The sequence below is a fragment of the Danio rerio genome, chromosome 1 (genome assembly GCF_049306965.1).
Source record: "Danio rerio strain Tuebingen ecotype United States chromosome 1, GRCz12tu, whole genome shotgun sequence".
Taxonomy (NCBI): Eukaryota; Metazoa; Chordata; class Actinopteri; order Cypriniformes; family Danionidae; genus Danio; species Danio rerio.
Genome location: NC_133176.1, coordinates 15,908,570 through 15,926,451, shown reverse-complemented (window position 1 = coordinate 15,926,451; position 17,882 = coordinate 15,908,570). Strand labels below are relative to the sequence as shown.

Genomic DNA, 17,882 nt, shown 5'->3' with positions numbered 1-17,882 from the left:
AACAGATAGCGGCGAGTCTCGGTGTTTATATATGGAGTCAAATCATAACACGCGTTGCTATAGCAACCACTCTAAATCACGTGAGTAAACAACGATCAATCTCAACTCAACATATAAATAGTATTAAATATTTAATAACAATAATAATAATAATAATAATAATAATAATAATAATAATAATAATAATAATAATAATAATTATAATAAACATAATTATTTAACAACAATAATAATAGTAAATATTAAAGAATGAATTTATAATTCACGAAACTGTAATTGGTAAGAAAGCTAAATTAGCAGATTTAAATTGACAAGAACTGACTTTACAGCTGTTTAGGAATTAATTATATTAAAGTAAATTTGAGATGGCCAAAATATGCACAGAACAGATCACAGGTGACAAAAAGCTTAGAATGACCAAGTGGCGACACTATAGTGTAATTTGAGAAACAGCCACTAGAGGGCCATTTTGGAATGAAAACTCCAATTGAACAACAGCATATTATAAGTCTGTAAAATAAACTATTAAAAGTGTTGATGATTATAATAACAAGTGTCGTATTGTCGTCTTTCAGGTTGTATTTCAGCTTTTATTTGCTTTTTAAATAAATTAATAAAAAACAAAGCCGCTGCTTGCCATCACGACAGTAATGAGATTGATGGCCAATCGCTAGGCCCACACGGAATCTGCGCGCGCAGAATTCCACAGATTTTCCACAGATTTTCCGCAGAATTCCGCAGATTTCTGCTGATTTTTAGCCCATTATTAATTCTGTTTATTTACTTGAGTAAATGTGTAGATCTGAATTTATTCAGTTTTTAATCTGTAATTTATTACTTTTTATTTATTATATTAAGGTTTTAGTTATGATACTCAGCTGGATACTCCCAAAATAATTCCACAGAAATCAGCAGATTTTTACAAAAATTCTCCGCAGAAATAGCAAAAAACTTCTGCAGATTCCGTCTGGCCTTACCGATCACCTAACCCTCCAAAATGGCGGAATCTAGGGCTGTTGCTAGGCCCTGCTGTTGCAATAGAAGGTTCTATAGAGTGTTGCCTCTTGGTCATTCTAAGCTCTTTGTCACCGGTGATCACCGCAGGATGCATGCTGCTTCGCCTCGCTCTGGTGTCACGCTGACGTGCACCAAAAAAACTCTTGCGATCGCGAGGCGGGTACCTCGAGATCAGAACCACAGAACCACACACGTTTCAGGCACACACGATTTAGGCAAACCATATATGGTATTTAACTAATTCCTTAGCATTATCGCCAACTATTGAATTTCACAAATATGGTTTCCCATTTCAGTCATTATTATTATATCGTAACGATCATTTTAACATCTCTGCAGTTTCTGAACTCAAATTATGTAAATAAAAATGATTGGCTAAAGACACTTATGACTTTATGTGTCCACATACACAAAGAACACATAATAGACCGTCTAATTGTAGGATTAAGTGTAATAAACTAATTCAGCACCTTAATATCATACTTGATTAAAACCACTTTGTTGTAAAATATAAAAAGCAAACAATGTGTCACATTAAAATGAATTACTAGTTAATCATTTAAACAATATATAATATAGTTATAAACTGATTATTTTAACTGATTATCTTTTTTATTATTTATTCATTTCTTTCTATTACTAAATATTGGTTTTAAAACAATATATTGCTTACTTTATACAGTATTAAATGTGGGAAATCATTAATTAAAAAGTTATTAGAAAATTAAGCAAATACACATGATTTAATCGCTTGAGTAAAATATGAATATAGTGTTATACATTTATTACATGTAAAAAGATTTTTATTACAGGCCAAGCAGTGGTGCAGTAGGTAGTGCTGTCGCCTCACAGCAAGAAGGTCGCTGAGTCGCTGGTTCGAGCCTCGGCTCAGTTGGCGATTCTGTGTGGAGTTTGCATGTTCTCCCTGCGTTTGCATGGGTTTCCTCCAGGTACTTCGGTTTCCCCACAATCCAAAGACATGCGGTACAGGTGAATTGGGTAAGCTGAATTGTCCGTAGTGTATGAGTGTGTGTGGATGTTTCCCATAGATGGGTTGCGGCTAGAAGGGCATCTTCTGCGTAAAAACTTGCTGGATGTGGCGCTGTGGCGACCCCGAATTTATAAAGGGACTAAGCCGAAAAGATAATGAATGAATGAATGAATGAAGATTTTTTACATATAAAATGTATTATTGCCTATATTAACTTGCTATTTCCTTCTTTATAAATGAATCCATTATATTAAACCTGTCCAATTTAGATCTTTCAGCAAGGCCAGCAAACGAGTATCTGCTATATTGACTCTGTCAGATAATAATGACTGATTCTCTATTATGAATGAGAGAAAACTGTTCGGTCTAGTATATTGAATGGCGCTTGAAACGCTCCCTATTCGCCCGCCTCGATCGCAATATTTGTGAAATAAAGTAAACACTATTGTTTATTGTGTACAATATTTATAGCCATATATATCAAAATATATCGATGACGATGTCCAAAAAGACATTAATAACATTAACACCCGTCGTAACCATATATGGTTTGCCTAAATTGTGTGTGCCTAAAATGTGTGGGTCTGCGGGCCTGCAGCTGGATATTATTGGGGACCTCGGATTGATCAGTCGGCAGCAGTTGCTCTCCAAAGACTGCGTTATCAAAAGCATGATGGAAAACGACTAGCTGACGACACAGCTGAATGCTGATTGGATGAGACTGACACATTACACTTTATTCTCTATCTTGTTTAATAAGGTTTAAACCTGGATTTGTTGAATACCTTTTTGTGTTTTCGCTGATAATTAAAAAAAAGTCATAAAGAACATTACATATGGTTTTTTATTAAGATTTACACACAAACAAAACACATCTTTGTAAAACATAACGTGACCTATCCAATTTAACTAAATGTTACTAGTAAATCATCAGGATGTGCATGTGCTGTGTTTTATTTCTCTCTCAGTTTGAAGTCCTGTTTGTTGTCATTTTCACTTTTTGTATGTTTGTGTGAATTTTGTATTGTAAATTTTATGCAGCGTTATTCCATGACAGTCAATCCAATACATACACATACACATACATACAAAGGTAATCAGACCGTTTTGTCATTATGCCTCATCTTTGTGTGGTTTCATATGAGTAGTGGAAGGGGTGTAGTAAACAACACACAAACACACACATATGTGAAGTCAAAAGTCATGTTTAATAGACCAAGAACATTTTCACAGTATTTCCTACAGTCTAATAGTTTTTATTCTGGATAAAGTTTCGGGCTATTTATTTTAGTCTGGCTGGAGAAAAAGCATTTCATATAGACCTAATAAGCATGTCAATATAATGAACCCCCTAAGAAGTTCTTCAAATTTCTTCACTCAAAAGCATCTTGCTATACTTCATTTACAATGCAGCCAAATTAGGTTTCTTGAAAATTTTCCTGCTGTATATGCTGTTTATTTTGTTATTCTTTTAACGTTTGATGAATATACAGAATTATATTTTAAATACATCCTTTTAATGAGCTGTTCATCTTCTGTAATTCTGTCCATCTTTTTGTAAAAACAGTGATATTTCAATTGCATCCACTCCCACATTAAAAAATACTATAGTAACGTATACTGTAGTGCTTTTGAACCATATTATATAATAGCCTATTTAAATGTTATAGTTGCTCTGGTATCACGACAACTATAAAAATAATCCAATACTGAATAAAAATTTTTCAAAAATGCTATAATATTTAATATATAATAATATTTAATGCTATAATATTTTCTATAAATCACCATAGTATTTTTTCATTTTTTATTTTTCGATAAAAAACGCGAACGAGATCTCCGCCACTGGTGACGTTTCCAGGTGGCAAAACAGCGAGATTCGGCAAGTGTCCGACTTCTGATGTAATTTTTGAGCCCTTCTCTTACTGCAGACGCCTGCTCTCGTTTACAATGCAGTCAAGGCGAGGCGCACCTCAAACGAGCCGAATGTAAGACGTAAGAAGGCTGTAGCAACGTTGTCGTATGACATTCAGCAACCGTGAGACGGCATTCTTATAACTTGTGTTAATATTTTTTTGTGGCAGTTTATCAATACTGCCTAGAATACAGGATAAACAGTAATTCTTTTCCAGTATTGCTTAATATTAAAGGGCACCTATGGTGAAATATCTACTTTTCAAGCTGCTTGGACAGATGTGTGTTGGTATGGTTTATAGACCGTCATATTGGGCTGAAATGAACACACTCAGTCCTTTTTTTTCAATTTAACAACAAAACAGGAGCTGTTTCAGACCGACTGCAACTTCACGTAGGAGTGCGGTCCCCCCGCCCACCGAATTGATGGACAGCTGCGTGTATTAACATATCCCGAGTTTGTCGTTTCCGCCATTTTCTGCGTGTGAGTCGAGGCGATGCCACAGAAGGAACACCCTTGCGCTTTTTTTGAATGTAAGGCTCAACACAAGAGCCTTCACCGTCTTCCTTCAAATGAGCGACTGAGGCGTAAGTGGCTGAGTATAATCTTTGAAGATAAGGTGCCTGAAAACCTACCAAAACTGTTATATGTTTGCGCTAACCATTTTAGTGCAGACAGCTTTGAGAACGCGGGACAATTCAACTCCGGATTCGCCAGTAAATTGTTTTTGAAAACTGGATCTGTTCCAACAAGACGCGATCCTACCTTACTTCGAGTAAGTATGACATTTTCTGTACTTCTAACGTTAGCATTCTACTAATGTTAAGCCGAAATGAATAGCATCTGCGGCTAAAGTTACTTCGGATGTTTGTTTGCACGTGTTTACTGCTATTGTGCTTTCCTAAGACAGTCTACATACTTGAAGCTGTAAGTGTGCATGAAGGGGCCATTAGAAACAAAAACCCTAGAAAAATAGAAACATTGTAATAAAGCTGTACCAGTAGTGGCTACAGCTAAAGTTTGTTGTGTATGTGGGATGTGTGTTGTAATGTGTATACTGTAAGAGAGGGAGTAAAATCTTTGCGTGTCAGGGGCAACTGCCACAAATAAGTTACCTGCTACAGCTAAGTGCGCCCGCCACTGTACCTGCCACGGCTGTATGCGGTCGCCACGGTACCTGCCACAGCTGTTTGCGTAGTTACGGTACCTGCCACGGTTTCCTGCAGTTAAGTGCATTTTTTTACGGCAGATTCAAACCAGGGACCATCAAAAATAGTGGCTTTTATTCATATCTATATAATATGAATAAAATATATATAATAATCATTACTTTGAATGGCTATGCTATTATTCCTTTGTTTTGCTGTAATTGTGTTTTATTTGCGAGTTTAAAACAAAATTAATAGTATTAAAGTAATTAATTTTAAAGAGTTAGCCCTGTGCTAACGTACGACTTATTTATAGGATACAAGAAAATAAAGATTCTGTGTATGGATCAGAACACACATAATAAACCTAAATCTACGTCTTGATTCCATCCACTAGACTCTCATTTGCCCGGTCCCACCATGGAGGTTAAATAAATTGCATGCAAATCTGGATCTGAGCAAGCATAAGAAGGCTGATACTTGTCCACGTACATGTCAACAAGCAGTTGCTGACATAAGACATTTGTATCCTACTCGTAAACCAATATAGGTGGATCAAAAAAGGACAGTCATGTTTCAGTCATGTTGCAGCAATAGTAATGTGTCAATCACTTGGCATTTGCATGCCAGATCATAGCTCAATTATTACAGCGGAAGCAAAGGCTCTCTTTTTAGCTCTAGAACACATTAAAATGCTGAAGGACACAATTTTAGTATTTTTTCTTACTCAAAATCTTGTCACAGACATTGAATTTTTTTAAACTGGAGCATCCCATTATTATCGACATTTGTATTAGAGTGGAAGAACTACAGAGAAAGTTTTATAATAAAGTCTTCAGCTGGATCCCGGGACATACCGGATTACTTGGAAATAAACAAGCCGACAAAGCTGCCAAAACAGCCCTAGCAGGAAAGCTGAAGCAGTGTAAAATCCCACCCTCGGATCCAAAGGCACTAATAAAAGGCTGTATTCTCAACTAATGAAAACAGAATGCGATCAGTGCTTAAATGATAAACTTTTTGAAATATAACCAGAAATAGGAAATTTATTTTTTAAGTCAAGACATGATGAGATTTTTTATACAAGATGGACACACGAGACTCATGCATGAACATTTACTTAAAGGAGAAGAACCAACAAAATGTCAATATCGCAACAGAAACATAACTGTTAAACGTATATACTTGTGGAATGCCCCAATGTGTAATGTTATCAGACAACAATTTTATCTGGATATTAAATAGTATTAAATATTTTTTTTAATGTGAATCCATCTAAAATTGTACAATTTTTATCATAAGGAAACCTTAAAAAATGTTTTAGATTTTTATCCTATATATTATCATTATAATTATTATTTATGTATTTTACCTTGTATAATATTAATTGCTGTTGATGACTTTTAATTGTTAGAATATTTTTGTAATTATAGAAAATTGGTATTTATAAAATGTGGTAAACTTGATCTATTTTTTTGTCATGACATAGCCATAGAAGCTGAAATGGCAATAAAATTAAAACTCTCTCTCCCTCTCAAGAAAATACAGCTCCATGCTTAGACCTAACTAAAGTTAAAAACAACAACAGAAAATCTGCATTAATGGACACAATTTTAGGTGACGGTGGGCACACAAACTATTACATCGCCACTCGCCAGGTGAGCTCAGGTGTGAACTGTACTCTTTTACATTTAAAAAGAAAATATAATGAACCGCCAACTTACACAGCACATGTTTTACGCAGCAGATGCCCTTCCAGCTGCAACCCATCTCTGGGAAACATCCACAAACACTCATTCACTATGGACAATTTAGCCTACTCAATTCACCTGTACCGCATGTCTTTGGACTGTGGGGGAAACCGGAGCACTCAGAGAAAACCCACGCGAACACAGGGAGAACATGCAAATTCCACACAGAAATGCCAGCTGACCCAGCCGAAGCTTGAACTAGCAACCTTTTTGCTGTGAGGCAACAGCACTAACTACTGCGCCACCGGGTTGCCTCAATGAAACGTCAGTATAACTTAATGATTGTATATAGTCGATCAAGTTAACTTTAAACGATTAAAAAATGCAACACATATTTTTTTGGGCCCAAACTACAAAACTAAATGTAAAAAAATTGTATTAGTTTTGCTTAAGTTGCACACTAATTTTGTCATGTATAAATATCATTATAACCTTATTGTATAAATATTATTGTAACTATATAGGTGATCAAAAGCGAAATGTCATGATATCTCATGTGATTGTCTTTTGACCTATTGCACCTTAAAATATATGAATGACACTCATAGAGCTTTAAGCATACAGTTCTTTAGGATCTTTATAATTTGTAAAATAAAGAGTTGCAAGTTAAGTAAACAGCATGGGAGGAAGTTGCCCCGGGCCTTGGTGCAGATGAAAAGTAAAAATAAAAAGTATTTATAGACAGATAGGTAACTAGATGCGCGTTGCTCCAGCTCTCTAAACGTGCTTGTTGTCTGAAACGGGCATCTCTCGACTATTTTGACATATACACACCGACGTTGCACGCTCACACAGAGCCCAAAATGGGAGTTTGTGATTGTGTCAGCCCAATATCAATAAAGAAAAGAACCAATGGGCTGCAGATTGTCACATGGGCCGGTCTGTCTGCAAAAAAAAATCTTACTTTCAGAGCGTAACAGATCACAGCATTGTGAATTAATTAGGCAGAAAAACACAGTCTGCTTAGTGTTTTATGGGCCGATCATATCATAAGAAGATGATCAGCCCGGCCCAAAAAGTATGTCGGCCCAGCGGAAAACTGCCCTGCCTGCCAGATGGCCAGTCCACCCCTGTGTGCACCTCTCCTGTTTCCACCAAAACTGTTTGTCAGGGTCTCCAGAGGCTCAATATCCATGGCTCGGCTGTTAAAGTTAAACTTTTGGAAAGGTTTGAAATTAAGTTGAACATGGCCTGCACAGTCACCAGATGTAAATATTATTGAGCCACTTTTGGGATGTTTTGAGGGAGTAAGTCAGAAGACATTTTCCACCCCCAGCATCATGTAGTGATCTGGCCACTAGTCTGCAAGAAGAATGGCGCAAAATCCCTATGGTCACTGTGCAGGGCTTGTATCTGTCATTCCCAAGACAAACTGATGCTGTATTGGCCACAAAAGGAGGCCCTACACCATACTAATGAACTTGTGGTGTAAAACCAGGCATTTCAGTTTCATAGTCCAACTCCTGTATAGTCTTTGGCAAAACCTACAGCGAACAAAATTTTGGGAAACTACAAAAAAATCTTCTTTTGGGGTTAATGGCGGTTAGCAGACAGACATAAATGGTGCAATCCTGCCACCTACTGGATAGGAGGGTGTAGAGCATAACGGTTGAGGAGATTGCCAGGGGGAGAAGAAAAAAAACATACTGTTTATACCTGAATAAATTATGCAAGTCAAATTTGTTTCTTTTAAATAATAAATTAATAATGACATTATTTATACAATGTATGCTTAGCACTTGGATTAATTGGAGTTTTTCATTGCCTCACATTCTGTAATTACATTATCTATTGTTTCTGTTTGTCCATAAAAACATTCCTCCTATTACCAAACCTATTGACTTGAATAAGATGCATATGCCTGCCTTTAACTTCATCGTCCCACTACTTCTGTCATTTCCTAACTATTTCTTTTGCAATCATCCCCTTCCCTTTGGATTTACTCCCACAAAAAAAAAAAAAAAAAAAAAAAAAAAAAAAAAAAAAAAAACATTCGGCTTGTGTCATAAACCATGCAGTACGTCCTAGAAACGCGTAGGGGCGTGGTCACAGAGCCATGTAAAGTTAGCAGTAGAGAAAGGTACAATGCCTTCCAAACGCTGCTATTTTCATAGAGGTAGGGCTTTTTCATTATTTGGTCTTCCAAGGAACAGGGAACAGAGAGAGAGGTGGTTACAGTTCATTTTTAACTGTGTTCCAGAGAGTTATAAGAAAGATCTCTCTCTCTGTGCGAGGCATTTTACAAAGAACTGCTTCCAGAATTACTCGCAATTCACCGCTGGATTCGGTCTCAAACTTCTTCTCAAAGAAGGAGCGGTCCCGACGATAAAAGACGATTGTGAGCCACAACCTGTAAGTATTTGCTGAAACTGGTATCTTAAATGCCGTTAGTTTTTATCGTTAGCTGTGCGCTGTAGCAAGCACGTAATGACATCAAGAATGTAAACAATGGGGAACTCTGTTTGCCACTGTTAACAATTAAGCAACAGAGCACAATATTTTGCACCCCATAAACACAATGAAGCGACAACATACACTCTAGGCCACCCCTTTAAAAGTTAGCGTTATGCACGACATCAAAGGAGGAGTTTCTGTTAGCTTCCTGTATCGACATGTCGAGAAGGCGCTGTGTTCTGCGCTGTGAACGCAAGTTAGTGCAGTTTACACTTCCAAAGGAGGAGAGCGCGAGAAAGCAGTGGTTAGACTTCATTTTCACACGCACACCGAAGCGCTATAGTCCCAACCTTGTGCTCTGTTCCCGTCATTTCACTGACGACTGCTTCACAAATCTCGGCGCGATCAACGCGGGGTTTGCGAAACGCTTAAAAGTCAAAGAAGGGTCTGTGCCCACTTTATTTGGACCAGCTTGCTCCTCCGAATCGCAACCTGTAAGTGTTAAAGATGGTTGATGTTTATATTTAATTATCAAATGTAATAGAGTACATAGTTTACATCTGAGCTCACCTTGTGTGCCCACTGTCACCTACATTTGTGTCCATTAATGCAGATCGTCTGTTGTGGTTTATAGTTTTAGTTGGGTCTAAGCATGGAGTTGTATTTTCTTGTAACCTATAAACAAGTCGTCTACGTTAGCACACGGCTCTTGTACTTTACTGTTGTTTAAGTGTGTGTTGTTTAGCTGTCGGTCAGATCAGCTCAAATAAGTCTAAACAAAGCGTCATTTTCCCAAGTCTTCATTAGTAGTCTATATTATTTAAGATTTTTACATTAAATGATACCATTGAGATTAAGTTGGTTTTATATTCGCACATTCAGCCTTTCTGCTTAATATAATTTTAGAAACTGCAAATTATAAATAGTGAAATAATATTAGCAGCCACTGACTATTAAAGCACAATAATGTTCTCAAGTCAATTAAATGGTGCTAATGTTGTTTTGAAGTCATACTTGCATGTAGTTTTAATCTGAATATTTAAAATACCACAGTAAACAATACAGGAAGCTGTCACTGACTGAACCGTGCCCACCGTCACCTACTTTTGTGTCCATTACTGCAGGTAGTCTGTTGTTGTTTATAGTTTTGGTTGGGTCTAAGCATGGAGCTGTATTTTCTTGTAAACTCTAATAATAATATCAATATCATCATTCCATCTGTGGTACGGTGGCTCAGTGGTTAGCCACACAGCAAGAAGGTCACTGGTTCGAGTCCCGGCTGGGCCAGTTCTGTGTGGAGTTTGAATGTTCTCCCCTTGTTCGTGTGCATGAGTTTTCTCCAGGTGCTCCGGTTTTCCTTACAGTCCAAAGGCATGCGCTATAGAATTGAATAAACTAAATTGGCTGTAGGTATGTATGAAGATGAAAAAGGCCATAGAGAATTATCCGTTTTAACATCTTCCAATTTCTTTGATGCTGATTCCCGAATCAAACATAGTATATTAATTATTTAAAAAGTAAACTATAAAAACAATCCAATACTTTTTACATTTCCATTATATAATCACATTACAAAAATAAGCGTGATATTTTTCAAATATGAATTCATTGTGTAGATTTGTTTAAATTGAGAGTAAAGAGTTATAAGGGGTAATAATTATGACATTTTATAACTCGACAATGTTATGATCAGCTATAAATGCAGTAATACTTGCAATTGTAATAATAATGAATCATAATAAAGCAGCAATTCATCATGTTTTCTGATTTCTGAAGAATCATGTGACTGATGACTGAAGTAATGATGATAAATTCAGTTTTGAATTACATAAATTAAATATGAAGCTACCTTAAAGTAATTTAAATCTATTAAATACTATTTTAGATTCGTGAAATCTCACAATAGAAAATGCTAAATGAAGACTTGGGAAAATGAATGGAAGAAAGGCTTCCAGTGTCAATGACTTTTAAAATTGGATGGGCACAAACAAAGTGTGTGATATTTGATGCAAGAAAACCTATAGTGGAGGTTTATATTTATATAAAATAACCTCTAGAAAACCTTCATGGTGCACTTTAACCTGCTATGCTAGTATTTCTTTATTGATTGCAAAAGAGGTTTTTGATAATAGTGGAATATTTGTTTAAAGAGACCAATTTCTCAACAAATCAGGGGCTTGGATAAGTGGGATATGAAGACTGTATCAGCTCTTCTGCTTTAAAAAGGTACAGACATGCAAACAACATTTTCCTCGCACACAAATCAGGGCAAATTGAACATTAATTATCTGTCGGTTATTTTGATTGAAACTTCAGATGCATATTTTAAGCCAAGACACTGCAGATAAACAGGGAAATTCACTTTAATTAATGATTATCATTATTATACTTAGCATAAATATTGAGCCATTTAGGGTCCAATGAGGGGGAGCTTGAGCTCAAACTCCTCCTCCTATAAGGTGTTTTAATGCATTCACCCACCTAACCCCAACCCCCGTGACATCACTTGTAGAAGAAGTGCAAGGAAGGAGGAGCTGGAGCTCAAGCTCCCCCTTGCTGGAGCTCAGCTCTGCCCAAGTGGCTCTGCAGTGAGTACCACTTGTTAATGCATAAATATAATCATGATATCATGCTTCATATCATTCAGTGTAGATAATTATTAAATATTTTTTTAACAATCCATTAAGGAATATTAGTAGTTTTTTTTAACCACTTTTATTTTAATTTACCAACATGACTAAGGTAAATAGTTTTAATAGTCAAAAACAAAAATATCTGATCTCTTTATAATAAAATAAACCTTAGAGTTAAAGAGACTCTTACACTTGATGAGTAAAATGTTACAAAGTGTGTGCAGTGGTAAAGGTAGATCAAGTCCTGCACAGCATTGATCTACAGATTGGGGAAATCTTCACGAAAAAAAAAAATGCTCCATGTCCTCAACAAGTGTTTGTTTTATGACATGGTAAAATTTAAAAATGAAATTTTAAATGAAGAGTTTTATTAGAAGGATATTTATTATTTTAAATCGTAATTTTGCTTTGGGAAGAATCAGTGGAGATGTGCCACTCTGAAATATTTAACACTGCTTTTATCAAATGTAGTATACTTTTTTCTTTTTTTCTGTAAACTGTTGCAGATGTGGATAACAGCTGAGCACAACAATATAGGCAAGCTTATAATTTATTACTTACTCTTATGTCCTGAAACACTTAACTGTTTTCTTAAGATAACCGAATAATATGCAACATCCTTAAATTATTCTCTTAAATAAATGGGCAATTACTTGTCATAGATCCTAGGGAAATTTGATATGTTCAGTGAGTAAATAAACATAATGAACGAACATACAAAGGCCTGTGCGTATAGATAAATAATGTAATGCTGTACTGTAACATGTAATTTGTTTGCTTCGGTTGTCTCCATTTTGATTGTATCACCATGATGTGTTGGTGTGCTTTATCTGCCTGATTCTGATTTGACTTTCTTCCTCCCGCTGAACTGGGCTGGTCGTCTGACTTTTGATTCGGGGGACATTCTGGGGGGTGGGGTTTGCGCTTTACCAACTGTAGGGATAGGTATACAGTTTCACCCAAATAATTACCAGTCTATCAGATGAAGAAAAGCCGGAGTCAGAGATTCAATTAAATAAAGAAAGTTTACTAAAGATAGTTTGCAGTTTCATCAGCAGAAGCCAGCTTCAACACTCGCAATGAGCTGCTAGGCTGCTCTGACTTACAATACAACAATGCAGCAATTATACTCTTTACACAAATCCAGAAAAGGTGGGATCCTGGTAAACAGTTCTCATTGCTTACAGGAAAAATAGACAATTCTAAATGCGTGCGTCAATGAAGTATTGTGTCTAACTCCAGATATGGATGGCAACATGGTTCTTGGGGGTTTGGCTGACCCTAAGTTATTAAGAGCTCATCTCCGAACTGTGAAAAGCTAAACCAGGGACACAATAGATGCAAGAGACAATCTGTTGTAGAAACTCCAGGATGTTTCTTGTACGTTCAGCTGTTTTATCAATGTGGTTCAAGACTGTTTCCATCAACAGTCTGCTACAATATCCTTACTACACAAAGTGTCTATCTACATACAAATGGAATTACTTTAATAAGAATTAACAATCAAAACAGATCAATCAAACAGCTAAATTACTCTAGACAATATCAGGACAAATAGAACGGGTGTCTTCTCATCTGCATCGGTAATTACGTTCAGAGGGAGAGAGAGAGGTCTCCATGACCTATGACCTGGTTTTTGTGTGTCTCCTGAAAACAAAGTTAAAATAGACGGGCAAAGAGAGGAGCAAGGACATTGAACATTCTTACTTTAAGCTGTGTGTTAACTTATTCATTAGTTAAATCAGTTCAAAGTTAAATACTCATTCAAATAATTATAGTTAATGAAAGTGATGAGAAATAGGATGTTGAGAAAAAGGATAAACATTGATTTGTTGAGATGGATTGGAAGGTAGAAATCCGACTTCTTCAGCTGCGAGCTATTGGCCTTAGAGTGGAAACATGACCTGATTTCAGCTTACTGCTCAAGCTCCTGTGCTATACGCTCGACCCGATAATAGACCTAGCTCGCACTAGCCTGACAGTGAAAAATGCGGCTACTGACTTTTTTTTTGCTCTTCTAAAATCCAACAGCGAAAATTGGTTCCTGTTGTTCCAGCAGTTGCAGTGGAGGGTTTTCATGCTTCTGCTTCGGTTCCAAAGAAAAACACTACAAATAATGCGGATTGCATAGTTGGCAGCGATGAAGAACTTGATTTCTGTGACCAGGACAGTGTGGCATCCAGTGTGGACAGCTCAGCAGAAGACATGTTTATTGACGATATGGATCCTATTCTAGACCGGTGGGTTTTTGTTTCCCCTTCAAATGTTTTAATATTGTATTTGTATGATTAAGAATACGAAAAACCTGAAGACATGCTTTGAAGATTATTTAAACTGTTTAAAAATTATTAAAACTTTATGTAAAAAAAAAAAAAGATTTAATTATGGCCTAACCTGACTTTGGTTACCAGTTCATTTTAGTTGTGAAGTATTTGGCAAATTATCTGATGATTTCTTCTTGTGCCATGCAGTAGGCCTTCATCAGACCTTTACCTGCCAGAAGAGGACTACGATTCAAAAGACGCTCCACAACACAGAAAGAGACTTTGCCTGTCTTCTGCTGAAGGAGGCGACAGGAAAAGTGAAAATGGTTTCTATTGGACTGAAACAGAAAAGTGGCAAAGCTCAGATGAAGCAGACGTTGAGCCACCTCTGCTGGTCTTCACACCCAACCAAAATCCTGGCCCTCAGATTCTACCAAACAGGTGCTCCAGCGCTCTGCAGTTTTTTCAGCTCCTTTTCCCAAAGTCAATGTTTCAGACCATTGCAGGCTACACAAACAGCTATGCAGCCAAGTACGAAGAGAGAAAGGGCAAGTTGTGGAACTTCATTAGTCAAAGTGACATGAAGTCGTACGTAGCGCTGGTAATTTACATGGGCATGTTCAGATGCTCTTCACTATCAGACTATTGGAGTGAGTCCCAGCACTTCAGTCTGTCCTTTCCTGCAAAAATCATGTCTTACAGGAAATTTCTGTCCATCTCCAAAGTTCTTCATCTGAGCGAAAGCAGAGAGGACGAGAAGAACATCTTAAAGAAGGGAACAGCAGGTTACGAACGTCTGGGTAAAATCCAGCCTCTGTACCAAGTCATTAGGGAGTCCTGCAAATCATACTTTCATCCCTTTCAGAACATCACCATTGTTGAACGAATGGTCAAACCACAGGCTGGAACTGGACTCAAACAAAGCCTGAAAAGCAGATCTCCAAATATGGGGTTCAAACTCTTCGCACTGACAGACTGCACCTGCGGCTATACGTGGGACTTCTTTGTTTACGAGGGGAAGTCGTGTGCGTCACGGAGCGAGGGATTAAGCTATGAGACTGTGATGGCGTTAGTGGATGAGAATATGTTGGGTTCTGGGTACAAATTGTTTGTAGACAAGTTTTACACCAGCCCCACACTCTTTACAGACCTTCTGGACAAAAAGGTCTTGGCTTGTGGCCCTGTTTGGCCAAACAGGACCGGTTACCCAAAATCAGCTAAGAACAAGCTGTTATCGAATGCTCCACGTGGCACCATGCGTTGGATTAGACAAGACAAGCTGCTGTTTGTTGAGTGGAAAGACTCCAAGGAGGTGCAGATGTGCTCTTCATTCCATAAAGCCTATGAAGGCGATACTGTGCAGAGGAAGGTGAGGCGGGATGCACATCGAACTCTTGAGGAGATCCCCGTTCCAGCTGTGGTGCTGGACTACAGCAAGTAAGTAATATCAGTGTTTCCTCTAGGATTTTTTCCAGCTGTGGTGGCAGGCCTTCTACACAGATCTTCCTTATTGTCTTATTGTTGATCAGACAGATGTTTTAGATTTTGACATATGCTTTTGTTTTGTCTTTATGCAGGAACATGGAAGCAGTGGATTCATCTGATTGCATCACTGAACATTTCAGAGCCATACATAAACCCAAAAAGTGGTATCAATGCATGTTTTATCACTTTCTGGACATCGCTGTAGAGAATGCCTTCATCATGCAGGAACTAGTGACCAAGGGAAACGGCAAGAAGCCTTTAACACGAAAAGCGTTCTTGCAAGCCCTCATTTTAGAGCTTACAGATATAGATAGTCTGGATTCTGCAGCAGTTCCCTTGACTCTCTCTTCATCAGGATAATCCTCAACTACATTCCACAGGTCATGCTGACAGCGCTGCTGGGAGAAAGTGTTTCCTCCAGTCATGTATGACATGATATGATGATGTTCTTTCAGCCTGAGATGGACCATTCTAATGACGGCTTAAAGTCTTCTTGAAGCAAATGTAAAAGGTGTTTTTGCATTTATATTTTGCCTTGATTTGAAATTAAATGTTTTGTTTGTTGTATTGAAAGGCTGAATAAATGTGTGTTGAATGGCTTTGCTTGCTCTACGTTTTATGTTCATCTCCACATGTTCATTTGGAGTCATTTTAACATCCTTTTAAAAGCATGTACTGGCCAAAGGAATGTTTCCCTTGGTTAAATCAGGATTTGTTTTTGGCCAGGAGGTGATTTTGAGCTAACACTGGATGTTCAGGATGTTGACTTATTTTATTCTTCAACAGACATTTTTAGTTCTAGCAAAAGTAATAAAAGATTTTACTTAAATTAAGAAATTCTGCCACACTGCAAGAACATTTATACAGAAATCTACTACTAATGGAAAAAGAAAAAAATGTTTTAGTGTGCACACATTTTCAGCTAAATAAATTGCATTTAGTTTTAATTTTATGCAAATTAGCCCATGTTTAAGTCAGATATTTTAAGAATGGAATTTTGCCCTTTTTGCTTACACATTAAATACAGATTGGTGACTAAAGCTACATTTATTGTACAATTTGAAAGTCTTAAATAGTCCCATAAAAATCTTACAGTTTGCCAGTTGAAGCCCATAAATAAAAATAATATGATGCAGTACACTGGTACATGTCTAGTGAAATCTAAATTTGGGTTTATTACATTTTAAGTTTGTGCATTCGCTGATTGAAGCTGAGGTGAAAATGCCTATAAGAACAAAACAACACCTACAAGATATCTTCCTGTAAAAGTATTGTATATAGTTTTATGTCCTTGTGTAGACGTGCTATGAATGATGCTTTAAATAGAGCCGTAAATTGACTTTATTTATAATTAAGCTTGAATCAACATTTGGTGTGGCCATTCTTTTTTAGCAGCTTTTGTCTTACACATGCAAGATTTTTTTTTTTTCAGGCAGGTTTTTAAAAGATCTTCTGGATTTAGTCCCTGTTCCGTTTATTCATGGTGATGGTGAGATTAAATCTGGAGCACTGGCTGGTCAAAGACGTCTTGTGCAAACAAATGTTTTATATTCACTAATTGGGCAAATAATGTTAAAGTGTAAACTGTTGTTTTCTAATGACACTATACAAAAATAAATAAATAAAAATAATAAAGATAACTGACATAAAAACCACATGGAGGGCATTTCTGAATGTACTGCACTGTGAATTTCACAGAGGTCTCATTAAAAGGAATAATTTCCCCCAAAATTAACATTTACACACCCTTAAATGGCTTCAAACCTTTATGAGTTTCTTTCTTTTGTTTAAATATATACTTCTTTAAAAATAACAAAGAGGACACTTGGTGTTACATTCTGTTGTTTAAATGTCCCTTTATTTTTTGAGCAGTGTATTTTGAAGAAAGCTGAAAACCTGTAACCACCGACATCCATAGTACCTGCTTTTCCTACAATGGGAGTCAGCAGTTGCAGGTTTACAGCTTTTTTTGTGTGTTTGACAGAAGAAAGTCAAACTGGTTTGGAACAAGTGAAGGATGAGTACATTTTTAGGTGAACTATCCCTTTAAGAACAAAATCACGCAACAGTAACTTTCATAGCATGGCAGAACTGAAAAGGTTTATTACGAATATAACGTTATATCATGATATGCTGAAAACATCCTACAAATTAAAATGTTGTTGATCCTTTTTCCTATTCGTCCATGTAAAGCAGAATCAACACAATATACATCAGACGTGCAACCCTGTTCCTGGAGATCGACCTTTCTGCAGATTTAAGTTGCAACTCATATCAAACACAC

General features: G+C 36.8%; 1 protein-coding gene across 10 annotated transcripts; it reads left to right on the top strand.

Annotated features, from left to right (window-relative positions):
* Positions 1–4,383: 4,383 nt before the first annotated feature.
* LOC110437782 (piggyBac transposable element-derived protein 4) lies at positions 4,384–16,197 on the top strand. Of its 10 annotated transcripts, none has more exons than XM_073949454.1 (5): positions 4,384–4,510; positions 4,593–4,698; positions 13,881–14,089; positions 14,324–15,550; positions 15,691–16,197. In XM_073949454.1, the coding sequence occupies exons 3-5, from the start codon at positions 14,055–14,057 to the stop codon at positions 15,956–15,958; spliced, it is 1,530 nt and encodes a 509-aa protein (XP_073805555.1). In that variant the 5' UTR covers positions 4,384–4,510; positions 4,593–4,698; positions 13,881–14,054; the 3' UTR covers positions 15,959–16,197. The 10 variants fall into 10 exon arrangements, with proteins under 10 accessions (XP_073805555.1, XP_073805554.1, XP_021331748.2 ...); XM_073949453.1 differs by having other exon boundaries at positions 14,321–15,550; XM_073949452.1 differs by lacking the exons at positions 4,384–4,510; positions 4,593–4,698 and adding exons at positions 8,855–8,938; positions 9,023–9,174.
* Positions 16,198–17,882: the final 1,685 nt, after the last annotated feature.

Coding starts and splice junctions, on each gene's coding strand:
- LOC110437782 (XM_021476072.3), top strand. CDS start 4,420: ATGCCACAGAAGGAACACCCTTGCGCTTTTTTTGAATGTAAGGCTCAA. Junction 4,699..13,880: donor GCGATCCTACCTTACTTCGA/GTAAGTATGACA, acceptor AAAATCCAACAG/CGAAAATTGGTTCCTGTTGT. Junction 14,090..14,320: donor ATGGATCCTATTCTAGACCG/GTGGGTTTTTGT, acceptor TGTGCCATGCAG/TAGGCCTTCATCAGACCTTT.